We start from the raw sequence: 18,666 nt of genomic DNA on the forward strand, positions 1-18,666 counted from the left end.
AGTTATTTTGGTCCTTCGCCGCTGTATCTCTGCTTTTCCACCGTTCTGTTTTTCTGCGTGGAGATTTCCATTATACATTTTCCCACGGGAGATTCGGTCTCACAGTTATCACTTTTGTCTGTAGAGGTGCATGTTTCTCTATAAGGGCTTCTATACCAGATGTGTATGCTTCAACAAGATCATCAACCCCGTCGTCATTAGATTGGAGGGCGGAAGAAGACTGACTGTCATTGTTGAATATGGTATTGAATTTTGCTGAATTTCCGGAAGCTCACTTCTTTCCTTGCACGATCTGTCTTACTGCAAGTCAGTATTGCATGGACAACAAGATGGTCACCAGATTGGTTCCCCTTTGCATCGCTTGTACATGGATCAATCACTGAAATTGCTCCATGAATGACTGAGTTATCTTCCCTTGTTATGACCGCATACAGTATATGGCCGTTGGCGTGTGTAGCTCGATCATGTCATATGCTGATACAGACCCTTGAAATCTAGTAGCCTAGAGAACTGGCGAGCATCAACATTAGATATATCGTCTAAGTGGAAATTTTAGTCACCCGTGATAATAATCTCTTGTGGTACAACAACTTGGTGGTATAAAAAGGTAGATCACTCATCAAAACAACACTGTATTTCGGAAAGCATTCTGTTTAGATGGATGGAGGCCTGTAAATGATACATAATCTAAATTGCTTATCATCAGCAATGACAAAACAAGCCATGTGCTCAAAGTGTGTGTATACATCATCATGGCTGAAAGAGAGATGTCTCACACTGAGGCCTTTCTTAAACAGAACAGCCACCCCACTACGAGTAGCATTATGGAGGAATCCATAGCCTGTTGGTATTATCTCTGCTAGTACCTGGTAATCGATATCTGAATCTAACCAGGTTTCTGCCAATGCAAGAATGTCAATGTCCTGAGATGTTACAAAATCTCCGATGGACAATGACTTATTCTTCACCGAGCGACAGTTTAAGGACACTACACTCAGATAAATAACTGACCTACAGTGACCTGCTGGTGTTGGCTTGATGACATGTAGATTCTCGTACGATACTGATGATGTCGGAATCCGTGTGGAAGTAACGTAACGAGAATGCACAATAGTGTTGATGCCTGATACTTCTGTAAATGCAGTGTGACCCTGCAAGAAAGTCTGCGATGCGGACAGATCATTTGTAGTGACCAAATGGATGAGATTATCAGTGTTCAGGGCCGAGTGGGTACAGCCACTGGTTCCGTTTGATTTAACACCGATAACACTTGGTATTCGCCTAACAGCATCCTTTTTTGCCCGTGTCCCACATCTTGTGCGCAAGTTTTTTTTTCTGAATTTGATTCTTGAAAATCCTCCAAAAGATGTGTAGTAAGTAATATCATAACCCACTGGTCCAAGAGCCAGGAGAACAGATCTACTATACTTAAACATATAAGAATATGATATCAACTTCCGATGATATACAATTCATACAATTAGCATATACATTAATCAATACAATTTAGAGGAATTCAAAGGAGCTGCCTTTTTAGGTGCTAACTACTAGCCATATGCCACCTGGCCAATATCTCCATATGTGTGCATGCCTGTTTGTGTGCTGGTGATGTATTGTGTTCTGTTTGTTGTTGGACCGTGCCTCCAACGGCATCATTTATAGTGACACCTTACTTGAATGCTATACAGCAAAGATACAGCAACATCCACCCGAGAACATTTTTATACTCGGTTGTTGGAGTTGTGTGGGCAGGAGAAAAACACCCCGGTCGCCTGCGTGGACGGCCAAAGTGTTAACCACTCGACCAATCCGCCAACGCGTGAAACATAATCAATCGAGGAGAAACAAAGAATCGTGTTTCCCTAAAGGGAATAAATATTTTAGAAAAATCAATATCACAATAGTATAGATGGCAATGTTGACGCGCCATTGTTAGGGTTTACTTTCGTCATTCGGAACTATGTTGTTGTTGCTCTTGTCCATTTTTCTAGGGAGGCTCCAAATAAGATATTTCTTATCTGGAAAACTCGAGCGCGTGGGGTCGACGTGAGGTATTATTGCCTCGTCATGTGTTAGAAGACCTTACTTAAGTAATAGAAACTACTATATTTTGCCAATAGTAACGGTGATGACTATAATACTCTTTTGACATTAACGATGAAATACTTTGAAAACACTTTGATTTCGGTGCGTTTTTTTTACAAAGGTCTCCTTATTTAAGGAAAAGTTTTCTATTTTAGTCAGGTTAACTCAAATTTAATTACTGAAATGTATTTGGTTTTCCAAAACTTTTTATTCATTCTTAGTTTAGATTATATTCATATATATATTTACTGATGTATTGTCGCTTTTAAAATGTTTTGTGTGATAACTGTTGAGGAGAGGGCTTTAATAATATTGTAAACACTTGTGCCCGATCCTATTGCTGTAAAATAAAAAGCAATAAATATGTTTAAAAGAAACAAAGGAGAGACCTGCAGAGAGACACTGAGCAACTTGAAAAGAACAGATAATAACACCAATTATCTCAGAATTTTATACGTTATATTTCCATTTTTTAGCTCCATTCTTGATAACCGGAAATGGCTAACAACTACAGTAGTCGGGAATCTACGTCCCATTTAGATTCCATGGACAGTTTTGAGACGGTTAGAGCCCTGAATACACACACACTTTGTACCGACAGAGGTAAGTGTCAAAGGCGTGACAAACCTACTAACCAACGGCACGGAGTCAGGTCTGACGCCAGCTACCATTTATGATAATTCATTATTGATTGACTTTTCAATATGTTTTCTTTATTTGTTCTAGACGTCTATAAAGCTAAATTGATCAATTAAATCCCTTACATCAGATTCTTGCAGATTATTATCATTAAATACCATCAGCGCGTATATTACAATTTATTATCATACATTTTGTGCCAAAAAAAAATAACTGTTCATGCTGTTTTAATGCGTCCCCCCCCCCCCCCCCCATGTGACTGAGTGGAAGCATAACAAACAGATAGTTGAAGATAAAGGCTAAAAGATAGAAAGAGGTAGTGATTGGTTTTTATCTGGATAGATATGCCTATATACATCAAAATAACATTTCTTAAAACAGGTGTGTCACATGTCTATTTTTATCATTCATATTCTCTGGCCTATATTAATTTTAAATAACTATTTTACAATATATACAGTTAAAATCTCTAATAATCAAAAATACAAATTCGAGGTTCTTATATACCGCTTTATCACAACCTAGTTCGTAGGTACTGTCACAGCGGTTCACAAATTATTTTAAGATATAAGGTATTTTGCAACCAGCCAACATATTTCTCAATTCCCTGGTGAGCATACAGCCAGTGCTGCCATTTCGGCGCACACAGCTAGCATTCAGCAAGTCTAGCACTGCCCAACCACGTACTCATTTACAGCTGAGTAAACTGGAACAATCAGAGTAAAGTATCTTGCTCAACGATACGACACAGTGCCGTGCAGTGACACGAACCCGCAACCCTTCGGTCACGAGCCCGGCGTCCTACCAATAGACTACCGTGTCTCCAAAGATGCTTTAAAGATGCAATATCTATCAATAATGTTTACGTTTGTTTCTATGTCCTTGTCCAGGCCCTTGTAAGGACCAGTCTATGACAGACACTGGTAAACGTATACAGTTGGTGAAGATGTTGTGTCTCACCATCATACCCATCTTGGGGCTTTGGGGATTCACCTTCTACACTCTCACGGACACCATTAGCAGAAAATCGGCCAACGAAAAGGTAGGTTATTATGACAACGTTAACTGATACACAAATAACCAAAGAAAAGAGGAGGTAATTTGGTGATATGTTTAGCTAGCACCGATATGGCCATCGAAAAGGTGGGTAATTTGGTGTTAGTTTTGGCTACCACCGATATGGCCATCGAAAAGGTGGGTAATTTGGTGATAGTTTTGGCTAGCACAGATATGGCCAAAGAAAAGGTGGGTAATTTGTTGTTAGTTTTGGCTAGCACAGATATGACGAACGAAAAGGGGGGTAATTTGGTGTCAGTTTTGGCTAGCACAGATATGGCGAACGAAAATGGGGGTAGTTTGGTGTTAGTGTTGGCTAGCACAGATATGGCGAACGAAAAGGGGAATAATTTAGTGTTAACTTTGGCTAGCACAAGTATGGCCAACGAAAAGGTAGGTAATCTGATGATAACTTAAGCTAGCACCGATATGGCCTACGAAAATGTATATATGACGTGTATTTTCATTTTGAATGGAAATATGCTAAACATATAATGTCTTTATTGTTGTGTATTGGTTGGTTTACTCCAGAACTGACCGATTAACCTGTTACTCGGTCGGGTGATTTTTCAAATAACCGGTTACTAAAATTCGTCCGGTTTGGCAAACCCTATAATATGTACAAATTGATCATATTATTTCACAAATTCTTCGACACAATTTCAATTCATTTTTAATACCACATAACGTATCATAAGCAGTTAAAGACAACTGGATTAAGATCTTCGCTATGGAGATAATAATCTGTTCCGTTTTCATATAGACGAAGAAGGAGTTGCAACTGAGTGTGGAACTTGGCAATCTTATCCACCATCTGCAACAGGAAAGGGACATGAGCGTGCTGTATCTGAGTGCCCTCGGACCGGAGACAAAGACATTCCTGCTAACAGATTATCTGGAGACAGACAAGGCCATATATGCCCTCAGTGACTGGCCGTCGAACTTGGATAACGAGAAGAGATCGGAGTTTGAGTCAAAGGATAAACTGCAGGTAAGATAGGGTCACATGGTAGTTTCATAATTCCAATTTAAACTGAACAAGCTTTTCGACTCTATTGTGTTAGACCAAAGTTCTATATATCTGCGACGGTTTTCCTTGTAACGATATTGATATTTATAGCACTATTCGTTAGCAACACCTTTTCTTGTTTGAATTTTTGAAAGTCTTGTTGCTATAGCAACGGGATCAATTTTGGATGACAGTTTTATTTTCGCATTTGAGTGTAACCTCCTGCTTTGTACGGGAGAGCCGTGGGTGGAATCAACTATCGGATTTAGCCAGGAAGTAACCACTTGTTTCCTCCATCTCTCTTCATGCCTTCTCTCTATCTTATCATTTCCTATCCTGATATTCTGGTACACTTCTGTTTGCCAAAGAAAAGTCATACGACGGAACATTTTTGATAAACAACATGTGGTACCCCGTATTTTTCTCTCTGTCTTCTTCCTGCTGAGACGTTAGATGGAATATGTACACTGATGTAAAATGTTTTGTTTTATTCTGATTCGTCAACGATGTTTAATTTTTTTTCCACTGTCAATTTTCTAATAAATTATATTCTACAAGTAATTTTGTTATATGCGGTAATAGTGATATAATTTGGCACTTTTACGTGCAGGAGTACCTGTCTCGCCATCGCCAGCTTCTCAGTAAAAACAGGTACAATATCAACAACGAACTTGATTTCTACACCAATATCATCGACGTAGTCATCGTTTGGCTGTATAAGTCCATCACCCAGGGCAAGTTCGCTGTGGTCTGGAAAACCCTGGTGGCGTATCTGAAACTAACCAGTGGAAAACAGGATATAGGTACGTCTCTCAAGCAGCAAATAAATGTACGTATGTTTTAGAATAGGGACTACAAGTATGTATTTAAAACAAGATATATATGTAAGTATGTGGCCCCTACAGAATATGGGTTGGTCTCGCAAATAGAATGTAGTTACATAACTCAAACAATATTTATCACATGATGTACTGTGTCATGCAGAGATTTTACCCATGGCATATTTTTTTGCGTATTAACCCATGTGATATGACCTATCAGTCCTGTGATCGGTAGTTTGTTTCAATTGTAACGTCACGCATATGACAAGTAAATGACGTCACAGACGTACGCACTGGAGTCAAAATGGCGGCTTTTTACATTCCAACGTTGCATGAAAATTGGGTTTTTTTACACGGATTAATGCCACAAATCTTGATTATAAGATAAAAAGGATCTTACACTCGTTTTCATTTTATATGAAATTTATGAAACTCGCCAGAGGCTCGCTAAATAGAAAAATTCTTATACTCTTTTCATAAATCTTGTATGAAATGGAACCTGATGTAGAATCACATATGTATGTTCCTAAGAAAGTGATTATGCTTCAAAAATAATATACATGTAAGTATGTTACCCGAACTGAGTATGGGTAGGTCTAGCAAATGTATTGTAGTTACGTAACTCAAACAGCAGATAGGTACAGTTTATGTCTCTAACATAGGGTTATACGTATGTATTTCAAACAGAATATACAATATAGGTATGTGAACAATAGAATGTGCATGTGGTTATGCCTCTCATAAAGAAAATAGAGTTTTTCTCCCTAGAGTGAACATTCTCTTATTTTGACTAAGAAGTATTCGAAGTGTTAAAATTTTGGAAATGGCAACCGGTAAGCATGGACTTACTTGTAATTTCATTTGAAAGGGCTTGCGTTTTACTTTAGATATGCTGTATCAATTTTGACCCCGTAAAATTTCCTAGTTTTAAAGTATAAAATGTAACTATTGTAGGCATTGAGCGCGCCCTGGGCACACTGTTTTATGTACAGGGCGGTTTCCAGTCCCACAAATACTTTGAAATGTACAACAACCGTATCAACAGGTATGTGATGACTTTTTCTTGGTATTTCAGTAAGAAAGCACTCGAAGGTTGACATTAGATCTGCACTGTTACGCATACTTTACATGTAACATGCCACCTACAGGTCACATACACATAAATGACATACATCGAGGTGTAACGTTGATTGAAGATATACTCGTTTGTACTTTGTGTTTACCTCGCATGTGTTCATAGTAGATGCTCCAAGACCCACTGAATCTCAAGCGTCATTTGTAAACTTGTTTAGCGTCAAAGACGCACATATCTATGCTACGAACGGTGTTATCTTATTCCCTTCCTGTACTCATAGGAAGCACTCGCAAAACATAACTAAATTCCTATTGAAGAGCTCCACTTCCGGCCATATGGTTCCCCATGTAATATATGGTTCATTCGACCAATGTTGTAACTTTCCACAAGTATTTCATTCATTTGTATTGAATGAACCAATCTTATAGCATCCAGCACTCAACAACATATAGCTTACTTTATGTGTAACAGTCAAAATCAGAGAGTTTACCAACAGTAATAAATTGTATATAATCACAAACTCTGAAGTTATCACTTAAATAAAAATGGAAACTTAATATTCATTTCGCTTACAGTGTAGCCGAATCGACATCGACGGGAGTCCTTAAATGACCATAGCTGTTAACAGAACGCTAAACAAAATAAACTGTAACAATCTAATATTTGAGTCTACTCCAATATAATTTCTCGCTGTTACGATGTATAAGTAAGGCCCGTTCGTTATGAAAACAGTCGAAATTACAAATCATTTTCAGTTCAGTTCAGTTCTTTATTACCTTGAACCTTACGGCTCATCAGTTCAAAATAAACATATATACAAGGATAAACAATACAATCACTTACACCCATATCGACACCCACCCACAAATACACACACCCACACAAATATACAATTACATATCCATTGCTATAGTGTAGAAAGACATTCCTCTTTATCTTGGTACATAGTCTTTTCTTTTCTTATTACTCACTTTAATATATTTGGCTTTTGTTAACTTTTTTTGTTCACTGTTTCCATAAGTTGGATACATTTATACATGCTAGGTCTTTCATAATAATATTTCTTAATAAAACGCTTTCTTAAATCTACAAAACATTCACATTTTAATATAAAATGAAATTCATCTTCGATATCCCCACCCTTGCACTTTCAATCCTATCTACATTGTTATACCTACCAATTTCGATATTTACTTGGGGAGATGACAGTCTAATTTTTGTAATTGCTTTCAGATTTGTATTTCCTATTGGTTTTGTTAGATATGGTTGTAAACAGAATTTTTCGCCAATAAACTTGTACAGTGAACACTTAGAAGATGAATCTATTTTTTCTTTACATTCTTGCTTAAATATATCACACATTCACATAACATAATCGGATGTATTGGTATCGCCATATTGCCATATGTACCCTACTCCCATTATAAAAAGTTCGTTTCTTACTCCATTCATCCATTCACTACCATTTTCTAACATTTCTTGATAACATGCATGTAAAACACAATTGACAGTTTATTTTGATTTTAACCAGTATTCAAAAATTCTAAATGTCCTAATTTTTTCCAAAGGCAATCTTCCTAATTCTTGGTCAACCATAAAATTTGTCGTAGATTTCTTAACCCCTAATAATCTTTTACAAAAAATTAAATATATTTTCTCTATATCTGGTGCTTTATGAAAGCCCCAAACTTCCGCTCCATAATTAAAAATACTACAGACATATGTATCGAAAACATGAAGCTGAGTTTCAACGTTAAAATATTTTTCTTAGACACGTTAGATACTGAAAACAATGCTTTTCTTCCTTGTACAGCGATTTTTGTTGAGTTTTTTTTTTAATTCATTATTATTCCCATGTAATTAAATTCATCTACAATATCGAATACACATCCATCAAAGTACCACTTATCTTCTTTTCTTAATTTGCCTCCGTTACGGAAAACCAACACCTTGGTTTTCGAAGTATTAACCGTAAGATTCCATTTATTTGTATGAAGTAATAATATGTAACATTTTCTGCAATCCCTCAGAAGTTTCGGCCAATAACACCATATCGCCTGCATATATCATTAAAAATAAATTAACAGTTTGAAGCTCTATAGAAGAATACCCTTCTTTTAAAAAATTCATTTCGCAATGATTGACATACTATTAAATCGAAGTAAAGAAATTACCTGTACGAGATCAATTTAATGTCCCGCAGTTATTTTAACAACTTCACGGACATTTTTCGGTCTCAAGTGAAAAAGTACTGGCGACCTTGCTGACACAATCCGGTATTAATTATTTCCAGATAATAAACTGACTCTGATTAATTCAGTATTGTTTTCTTAAAACAGCAGTGTTAAGTATTTATGACGCAAAGTGATAATCAATATAATGTTGATCATTCCGTAAGATACATTCACCGGAAGTACTTTACAATCGTAAACATAAACTTATGTCAACGAAAATGGTCCATTTCGCAGGTCTATGCCCATGGAACAATAAGGTGTATGTTAATTGGTATATGATGTTATTAACCTAATTGTGTGTGATTTTTAATCAAATCGATTGTCATGTGATTTGTTTTTCTCGAAAACAAACGGTCAAAGGGAATCACTCTAAGCAACATGGCGCACGTGATGGCCCATTAATTTAAAATAAAATTTCTTAGGCTGTGTTTCGTCACATAAGAATCACAATCTGCTTTATGTGCACGATCTCGATGTTTTATGATCAATTTTTGTAAGTCGAAGTCCCGATGTTTCGAATTTTCCCCGATGGTCCCGCAAAGTTCGAAACATCGAAGTTTGATTATATATCCGAATAAAATGAAAAGATTACGAATTAGAATATGTTTTTCTATCACATGAGCACGTCACACGATGACATCAATACTATCACTTACTTTTCCCAAGATGTAAATCTAGTTCCGTTCTTTTCAAAGAGAATGGATTCACAGAAAAACTATATATAACTAATGCTTATGTCGTCAAACGATTTTATCAGAAATTGATGTCAAGGGTTTTCCTCTATATCTTCAATATCGGGGATGTGGAAGGGGCCAAAAATGATACTTTGCTTCTTTTGCAACACTTGGGACCCCCAACTACCCTATTTCGTCTTCTCTCAACTTTCCTATCCCTGAACAATTTCGCTATATAACCAAAGCTGTTGCAATGATATCAATTACATCAGAATTCTTAAATGATTTATTTAACTACAAATGTATGCATTCTGTTAGCACATATTTTGATTTAACTACGGAAAAATTTCGATATAATGCCCCTCTATTCATTTACAATCTTGTTTAATGCCAAGATGTTCTCAATGTCTTTCTGTGGGTTTTTTAAAATTATTCCTTTACACGTTTCCCTCAATTTATCGCCAAACCTCTCAATAATGCCAGAAGCTCCTTGGACAAACTGTGGCAGTAGAAAGAGGTTTCACTCTATATTCTATGTAACAAATATTTCCCATTCATGTTTTCTGTAGGTTCCGTGCGTTCTATACGACAGCCGAGTTGTACTCCACTCGAGTTGATCGTCTTTACTCTTCCGGAGTTAAGGGTGTCGGTACAAATATAACAGGTATAATAAACAACTTCCGGTTCGAGATCCAGCACAAACAGATGGGAACAATGTGGGTCCCGGATATACAAAATGCGCGTTATTGGTAAGTATCTTTACAACTTTACAATAATGTACATATATTTCGATCAATAATAATTCAGGAGCCCAAGGCAGATTATGTTCACACAAGCCGTAGACAACTGCAGTTAAAATCCTCTGTAGAGGACAATTTTAATGGACCCTGATAAATATCCACAATTGTTTTATTAGATGATATCAAGATTTTAGTATGGTCTCAAATACTCAATGAAGTGATGATTTCCTCAACTAGAATTTTCAAAATCATTCATATATACATGTAGACAAATGATCAATTGCAATCAAAATGCATTTCAAAGACAATGAAACGTTACCCGAAATATGACAATATTTTGACACTAACCAGGCCTGTACTCATGAAACCGTTTTCATGCTCAAGTATGGATTTTATGCTAAAACCAACCTTCATGTAGCTCCCTTAAATTATGTGACAAGGTTAAAAGGTCAAGTGTAAACATTAAAAACATATTCTTCATGTTTAAATTCACCTAAATGCTCACAGATCATTTTCAAAATGTGAATGTTTTTAATTTATCACAGAAACAAGAAATCAGTTTTTCTAACAGAATACGAGTTTGAGCATGATCACGGTTTCATGAATACTCGGCTCGTATTCATGAAACCGTTTTCATGCTCGAATATTGATTTTGTGCTCTTACCAACTTTCTTGTAACTCACTTAATCAAAAAGTCAAATTAAAACATTGAAAATAGTATTCGGCTTTAAGTCTCTTCAACTTGTTTTCCAAATCATTGACAAAATAAGATTTTATTATTAAGCTATAATCGGAACAAGAAATCAGGCTTGAGAACAGTTTCATGAATACGGGCCCTGGTCCCGGAATTTCTCTCATTCAATTACAATGAACCATATAAACATGTCGACATATTTCCTATTTAAGGTTTGACAACATGACGCAATACCTGGACACCTTGCTGGATATCCAACGTGACCTTGGTTACGAGATTATCGCACGTTTAGATGTCGTCATCGACGAGAGTACACGAGACTTGGCAATTAGTGCCTCTTTCTTAGCGGTCGTGCTGATTATGTGTCCGCTGGTTATATTCGCTACCGAGAACCTCACAAGCAGTATCCAAAAATATGCTCTAACTCTGGTCAATAAGACAAGAGAGTTGATGGAAGAAAAAAAGAAAACAGATTCTCTTCTTTACCAAATGGTTCCTAAGCCGGTAGCAAATAAACTTCAGAAAAACATACACATTGATGCGGAGTATTTTGATTCTGTAACGATTATGTTTTCTGATATATACGGATTCGCCAAAATGTCGACGGTATGTACACCTATTGCGATAGTGGATCTTCTGAATAATCTATACAGGACGATCGATGACCTTTTAGATGATTACAACGTTTACAAGGTCGAGACCATCAATGACTGCTACATGGTCGCTTCAGGTACTGTATGGGTAATCTTAGTCTTGAAGTCGAAATGGTTGATATCAAAAGCGTAAATGTTTTCCAAAAACAAGATGGCGTTTCATGATGACTCATTTCAACAGGTTGTGAAGAAGTTTCAAATAGGTGTCATGGTAACTTTGTGATTCTGATATCTAAGTATTATTGTAACATCAAACGCAGGTTTTTTTTACGTTCACATCATCATCATCATCATCATCATCAATCATATTGTATTACTGTTAGAGTGACAATTATTGAATTAGAAAATATTCGCGATACAAAACTTCTACCTGATTGCGTTGTGGATGTTTTAACATTGGAAATTATTTGAAAATATATATACTTAACATATCTTTGATATATAAATATACAGTATAATAGCGTTATTTTTTTTCAACACGAAAAACGCTGGTATTTTACCTTAATCAATAGGCCATTCATTTTCTGTTTGGAAGACAAGTTTCTGTCCTGCTTTGGTTATCAACCTTATGGTCTACATTTGAATGTGACGTCTGCCTATCGATTTACGCTAGAGAAGTACGTTATCAACCTTGCTGCTTCTCCCCTTATGTATAGGTATTCCGACAAAGAACGGCAAACAACATGTATCAGAAGTGGCCACTTTCTCCATTGCACTTCTTGCACTTGTCCAATCCAAAAAATTCGTCATATCCGGAAACAGGAGTATCCAACTAAGAATTGGAATAAATACCGGTAAGTTAATTCCGTTTATTTGTTTATTGATTTTGAAAAAGCTTTTGATCCTGTGTCTTAGAATTGTATTACAAAAACTTAAAATGTCTACAATTTTGGACCATCACTTAATCAGTTTGCTGATGAGTTTGTTATCCTTGACGGTTCGCTATTATCCCAGAATTTCAGGTTTTAAAATGAATTTCAGCAACACCAAGGTAATTTGGATAGGCAGTGAAATATTTTGTAATAATAAATATACAACAGAACATTATCTTTTAAGGGTAAGTACAAATGCATTGCCGGCAGTATGCTAGTGATCTTAACGAATACTATGAAAGCTGCATACGTCATAACTTATTGTTACATATTTCTAATTCTGAAGGATTGACTTATTTTGTTTACCATACAGGTCCGTGTATGGCCGGAATTGTTGGGTCGATCCTCCCTCGGTATTGTTTGTTCGGCGATACGGTTAATACGGCTTCCAGGATGAAATCTTATGGAATGCGTGAGTTTATTTCAACCATATTTAGGGTCACGAGAACAAGCATGTCTCCAGTATTGCCCAAACACAATATGCATGAAGCATTGTAACCCACCAACTTCAGATGGTGGGTTTGAAGATGGCGGGCTATTCAAATATCCCTTTGTCCTTGATCCGTCGTCCGTCCATCATTCCGTCTGTCCTAAAACAATTCTTGATAGCGCTATTTCTCAGAAAGTGCAAGAGGGATCTTTCTCAAAACTTCATATGAAGATTCCACATGGTCCATAGTAAAGCATTTCGAATTTTACGACTGATCAAGTAACCTAGATTGCCGACAGGCGCATTCTTGAATTTCTAGAGTTTAAGTTTGTTTGTGCTATTTCTCAAAATGTACTGGGGGATCTCAAATTCTCAAAATGAAGGTTTCCCATGGTCCCTCGTTATGCATATCGAATTTTGGGACTGATCTAATAATACAGGCGCCTTTTGAGTGCATTAAATTAAAGTTTGTTAGCGCTATTTCTCCGAAATTATCTTATGGATCTTTTTAGTATTTCAAACGAAGGCTTCCCGTGGTCTTATCTTTGAGTTAGCAACTTTTTGGGACTGATTGGAAAACCAAAATAACCAATAGGCGCCATCTTTAATTTTTAGAGTTTAAATTTGTTAGCGCTATTTCTCAAAAATTACTGGAGGGATCTTTCTCAAGTTTGATGTGTACTTGTTTTCTAGTTGTGCATGTTAACTTTTGAGACAGATCAGAAAATAAAAGTGGCCATTGACAAGTCATTTGTTATTTCTATTTCTATCGAAGTATGTAGGTTTCCTTTGGCCATTTTTGTGCATGTTAACTTTGTGTGACTGATTGAATAAACAAAATGGATGACAGGTGGGCATCTTAGATTTTTGACGGTTAAAATTTGTTAATGCCAATTCTCAGGAATTCCTTTTACAAATTTGATATGTAGGTTTCCCTTGGTCCCTCGTTGTGCATGTTTTATTTTGAGAGTGATAAAAAAACAAGATGGTTGCAGAAACAGATCTTTCTCATATTGCAGTGATCGGTTCGATTACTTCCTTATTATATACTACACTAGTCAATACATATATGTATGTAAAATGACACAGCAGTACGACGTTTAGATCAACCATTTGTTATTTAAACAATATTCGATATTTTAAATGTAAAAACATTTTTTATTGTAGCCAATCGGATTCAGATTAGTTCCAGCACGGCCAGTGCCCTCTTTAAGACTCGAAAGTTTATCACTCGCAAACGAGGAAGTATAACAATAAAGGTATGATGATTAGTAAATTAGTATTTTTACAACATTTAGTTTCAAAATTGATGGTTGGAAATCACGTTATTGTATTGACAAACTCAATAAACATTTTGAAACATCATACTAATTTGAATTCATTTTATATTTGACCCTTACCTCATATATTTGATTCTTTTCACCCGAGGTTTGACCTTTACTTCCGTGAATTTGATAGCTCCCCATCATATATTATACTTGACGTTAATATTCGCCGAGATGACATGTATTTTTCCTGCCCTGATATTTGACTCCCTCTCCAATAACTCTGATCCCTTTACCATAAAAACAACTGTTGACAACCTCTCACCAAATATTTTATTCCGTTCGCCTAATATATTTGACCATGACCGACATAGGCTTGTTTCATATCCCCTTTTATTTGTTACGTTGACATGCACAGATATATTCCATCTAACCTGACGCTTGACCTTGACTCCTTCCCCAAAAATATGTCGATGCTTCCGTGTAATATTTGACCTTGACCCCCAAAGATTTGAATCATATAACGTAATGTTTAAGCCTGATCTCCATAGATTTATCCAATGATGAACTTTGCCCTGTATTCATTTGATGGCCACCAAGATTAACGCCAATAACTGATTGATCTTTGCCTTTATATATTTTATTCGAGCATGCGATATTATTTGACATTGATCTCTATATAATCATTTTTTTCGTTTCTGATATCATATTCTGTTTCGAAAAAATAACATTGAACATCTGTTTATTTGATTTCAACATGTCTGATTATCAGTTAATATTGTGACAGTTACTAATCTCATTCGAATGATCCCTTACTGATTATCAATTTACCAACGGTTGACCTTGACCTCGAAATACCGGATGTTGATGTATCAGTGTTTGACCTTGACATTGCAGGGCAAAGGTGAGATGAAGACAGTTTGGCTGGTCGGGAAGGTAGGGGATAACACAGAGTTGTTAGATACTACTGGTCAAGAAGAACATTTGAGCCGGACCCCTATGGAAGCTCCCGATGATATTCCGGGCGAAATATTTCAACATTACAGCTACAGATTCTTTTCACCTCTTCCTATTACTCGCCCCAGAAGTAAACCTAAGGTCGGTTCCAATTATTTTACTTCTTAATTTAGAAACAAATGTAGACATGATTTTTTAATTATTAAAGGAAAAAATAGAAATGTTCCCTTACCAAAATATTTAGCTATATATCAACTAAATGTCAACCTATTCCGTACAATGTATATGCGCTCGCTATCGATAGGCGAAACGTTCCGGTCGAGTGCCATAAGAAATAGATAATTTCGTCACACTGTTGTACAGGGAAGAGAGCAAATCGCTCACTCAGTCATAGCTTGACAGAGGGGCCAGTTGCTCTTGAAACGTTGCGGCATTGTTTGGGTATAAAGTAAAACTTTGATACGTCCATAGTTTTGTTTTAAGGCAATGATTTTGATACTATCTGGCGTCAGTTTTTCGGACTACTTCTTCATTTTCCACGTCGGCATGAACGCAAGATGTAACATAATCAATGACATATTCTGTCTGGCATGAACATCAAATATCGTTCAATATGTGTATTTATGAGTGCATGTCAGGCACTTTTTGAAGATTTTTCTCGTAAAAGGAACAGCAATGTCTTGTATTCCATGCCGCAATCCAATTTGGCTTTTTCAAAAAGAGTTCGAGTAAATCATTGAAAAAAATTGCTTCATTTACCCTTCGTTTTACGAAGCAATTCATTAACCAATTCTTGCACGTTTGTGTTTAGGAGTTATAGAGGTTCATACATTCTCAAATTTAAATAAATAGTAGAGTATTAAAAATATTTGCAACGCCAATATAGATTGTTTAAGTACAATGTAAGATGAAAAGTTATCGTTGCGCAATTTTATCAGTGCGCTAAAGCAGAACTTGACCGGGTCGATCGCCGGTGTCCAGGTAGCTCAATAGGTTGAACGTCTAGAGTGCGGAGGTCCCTGGTTCGAATATCGGTCCGGTCGTTGCATTTACCTTTCCTGTTACTCACGTGTATAGTTATTTGGCCTTTTTTATTCCTGCAGAAGGCAATGGTCCGAGTGTTCCCAACGTCAACACGTGAGTTGGATACGGAAGGAGGCGATTTAAGAGAGCAGGAGTTGAAAACGGAAATGACGCAAGCGCCCCAAGAGGAGGCAATCAACATCCAAGACGAGCGGAGAAGCGAAGGGAGTACATACGAATAATACATGAAACAGAAGAGTTTCTTGATGGAATAATAACTGCGGTAGTGACCTTCGAAATGAAGCATTTGTAATTATATTCCTGTTTTTGAGATACTAGAATTACTGGTCCAACAATTTTCATTAAAAAGCTGATACCTTTAAATGAGCTAGACTGGTATCTCCAAAAATGCTCAAGGAAATATAATCCCGTAGCATTATGATGATAATAATGTAGGAACTTTCAAAATCAACTCGACATTTCGTAAAGATGGTTGATATGGACTATGCATTCAGTGGTTGAGGGAATACATTGTAGCAGGAAATTATCGATCTAATAAATATTCGCGCAATGCTAATTTCGCCCTTTACATTTCATGTTATATATGTTAAAGCTGTCATGCCTAATATGTCCTTATTTCAAACAGCGAAAAGGGCGAAAGCCAAAATGCGCCGAAAATTCTCCGGTATGCAATAATTTATACAAATTATTTGCGCATTGATCGTTCAGCTTTATATGTCAGTGATACTGAGGTAACCTTTTGCTGCATCAGCTATGGTGGAGTTAAATTCTTTCTTGTTTGAAACATTATTTACTAGTTGGGATATATGGGTATCTGTTCGATACTTGCTTTACAAATGTATCTGAGACTGGCGAAGTGTCGCAAACTGATGTCGGGTCCCGTGCAAGACTTGTACATAGTCGTGGTCTTTTGTTCACTTGAATACCTAAGTCTTCTCTGGAGCATAATTCATTACTATATCACTACATTCGCCAATTTTTTTATACATTTTATGTGCACATATAAATATTAGGACAGTGAAGTGTTGCATATAAAAATTGGACCTCGCACCCCTAAATATATATAACTCAACTTTCTAGAGTTATATATTCCAAAAGTAGTGTTTTGTTACGTTGTAATATTTTGATACATTTTGTTACAGGAATGTATCAGCGAAAATACGACCTAGTGCTTTACGACTATTTTAATTGCGTATTTCAAGGAATGACACGCGCGTAAATAGTTTGCCCTATCAGATATGAATGTGTAGATAATTTTCGTTATTTTAGTAACATACGAACACGGTTTTAATGGAAAACGTGTCTTTCTTGACATAATGTGTTGCTGCCATGACAACTTTTTTATTTTTTGCAATGATAGATGAAATATAATGACAAATGTCGATATTTAGCGACGTGATCCCTATAAAAATGTACAAACAATACACCCAGTATAGTATGGTTTAGTATATTATTGTTCATTGTCATTGGGTCATACTCCACGTCATGTTAATGCTTTACGAATAAAATTAAGTATAATTGGGGTCATGTTTTATCCTCTATTCCATCAAAATACGAAATATGTTATTGGATTTTCAAATCCCTTATCTAGATTTTTAATTTGTCCCCGATACTATTAAGACAAAAAAACATAATGGTTTCAATAGTTACACCAGTGCTGGATAAAATTTGACATTAAATTTTCTCAGATTTTGTCTAATTTTTCTCCGAGGACAATAGAGCACACTCTTAAAGAAATAAATATTTCTTCTTAATATGAAGAAATACATACTGATTTCTAAATACTTATTTATTGCATCAAGTTTTTCTCACAAATTTGCCTGATAGCTTCGAAAAGAAAAGTATGACAAAATCGATTGTCGAATTGTTTAGATTTGTCTTATTTACACACATATAACCTAGATTACATGGTAGCCGTAAATAAAACTAAAATTAATATTTTTATTTTTATGACAATATTGGGAAAATAGTCGAAATTAAACAAACAGTGGTTTGAAAGTTCAAAACAAGGTTTTCACTTTTAATTTTACATCGTCCTTTGGTGAAAAGTGTTGACTTTGAATTCAATTAACCCGTGATATTTTTCCAGAAATATATTCTACTCTTGTACTTAGTAATTTACAATCAGTAAGGAAGATATTGTTTTATTCATGTTGTTTCTCTAATTTTTGTTTTGAACTGTATAAACTTAACAGTGTGGTATAATATTTCCCCGTGTATATACTGTTTTATTTATCGTTCAAGTAGTTGTCATGCTTGTTCATGACAGTCATAAACAAAATACTTTGTAAAAGACGAGCCGCAAAACACAAGTACCAAGAATAATATGTAATAGTATATGAATGTAATTTTAATAATTATATAGTTTTAATTAGTGAAAATGAAGATTAGCAATTATTACGTACACGGCACAAGGAT

The 18,666-nt window shown here is 35.9% G+C and overlaps 1 protein-coding gene across 1 annotated transcript; it reads left to right on the top strand.

Moving 5' to 3' along the window:
* Window positions 1-3,634: 3,634 nt before the first annotated feature.
* Window positions 3,635-16,469, top strand: LOC110458878 (receptor-type guanylate cyclase daf-11-like). Its single transcript, XM_021510835.1, has 11 exons — window positions 3,635-3,766; window positions 4,544-4,771; window positions 5,400-5,592; window positions 6,565-6,655; window positions 10,163-10,342; window positions 11,240-11,757; window positions 12,337-12,474; window positions 12,866-12,964; window positions 14,150-14,241; window positions 15,145-15,345; window positions 16,308-16,469. The coding sequence occupies exons 1-11, from the start codon at window positions 3,635-3,637 to the stop codon at window positions 16,467-16,469; spliced, it is 2,034 nt and encodes a 677-aa protein (XP_021366510.1).
* Window positions 16,470-18,666: the final 2,197 nt, after the last annotated feature.

Source organism: Mizuhopecten yessoensis, unplaced genomic scaffold (assembly GCF_002113885.1).
Source record: "Mizuhopecten yessoensis strain PY_sf001 unplaced genomic scaffold, ASM211388v2 scaffold9847, whole genome shotgun sequence".
Lineage (NCBI taxonomy): Eukaryota > Metazoa > Mollusca > Bivalvia > Pectinida > Pectinidae > Mizuhopecten > Mizuhopecten yessoensis.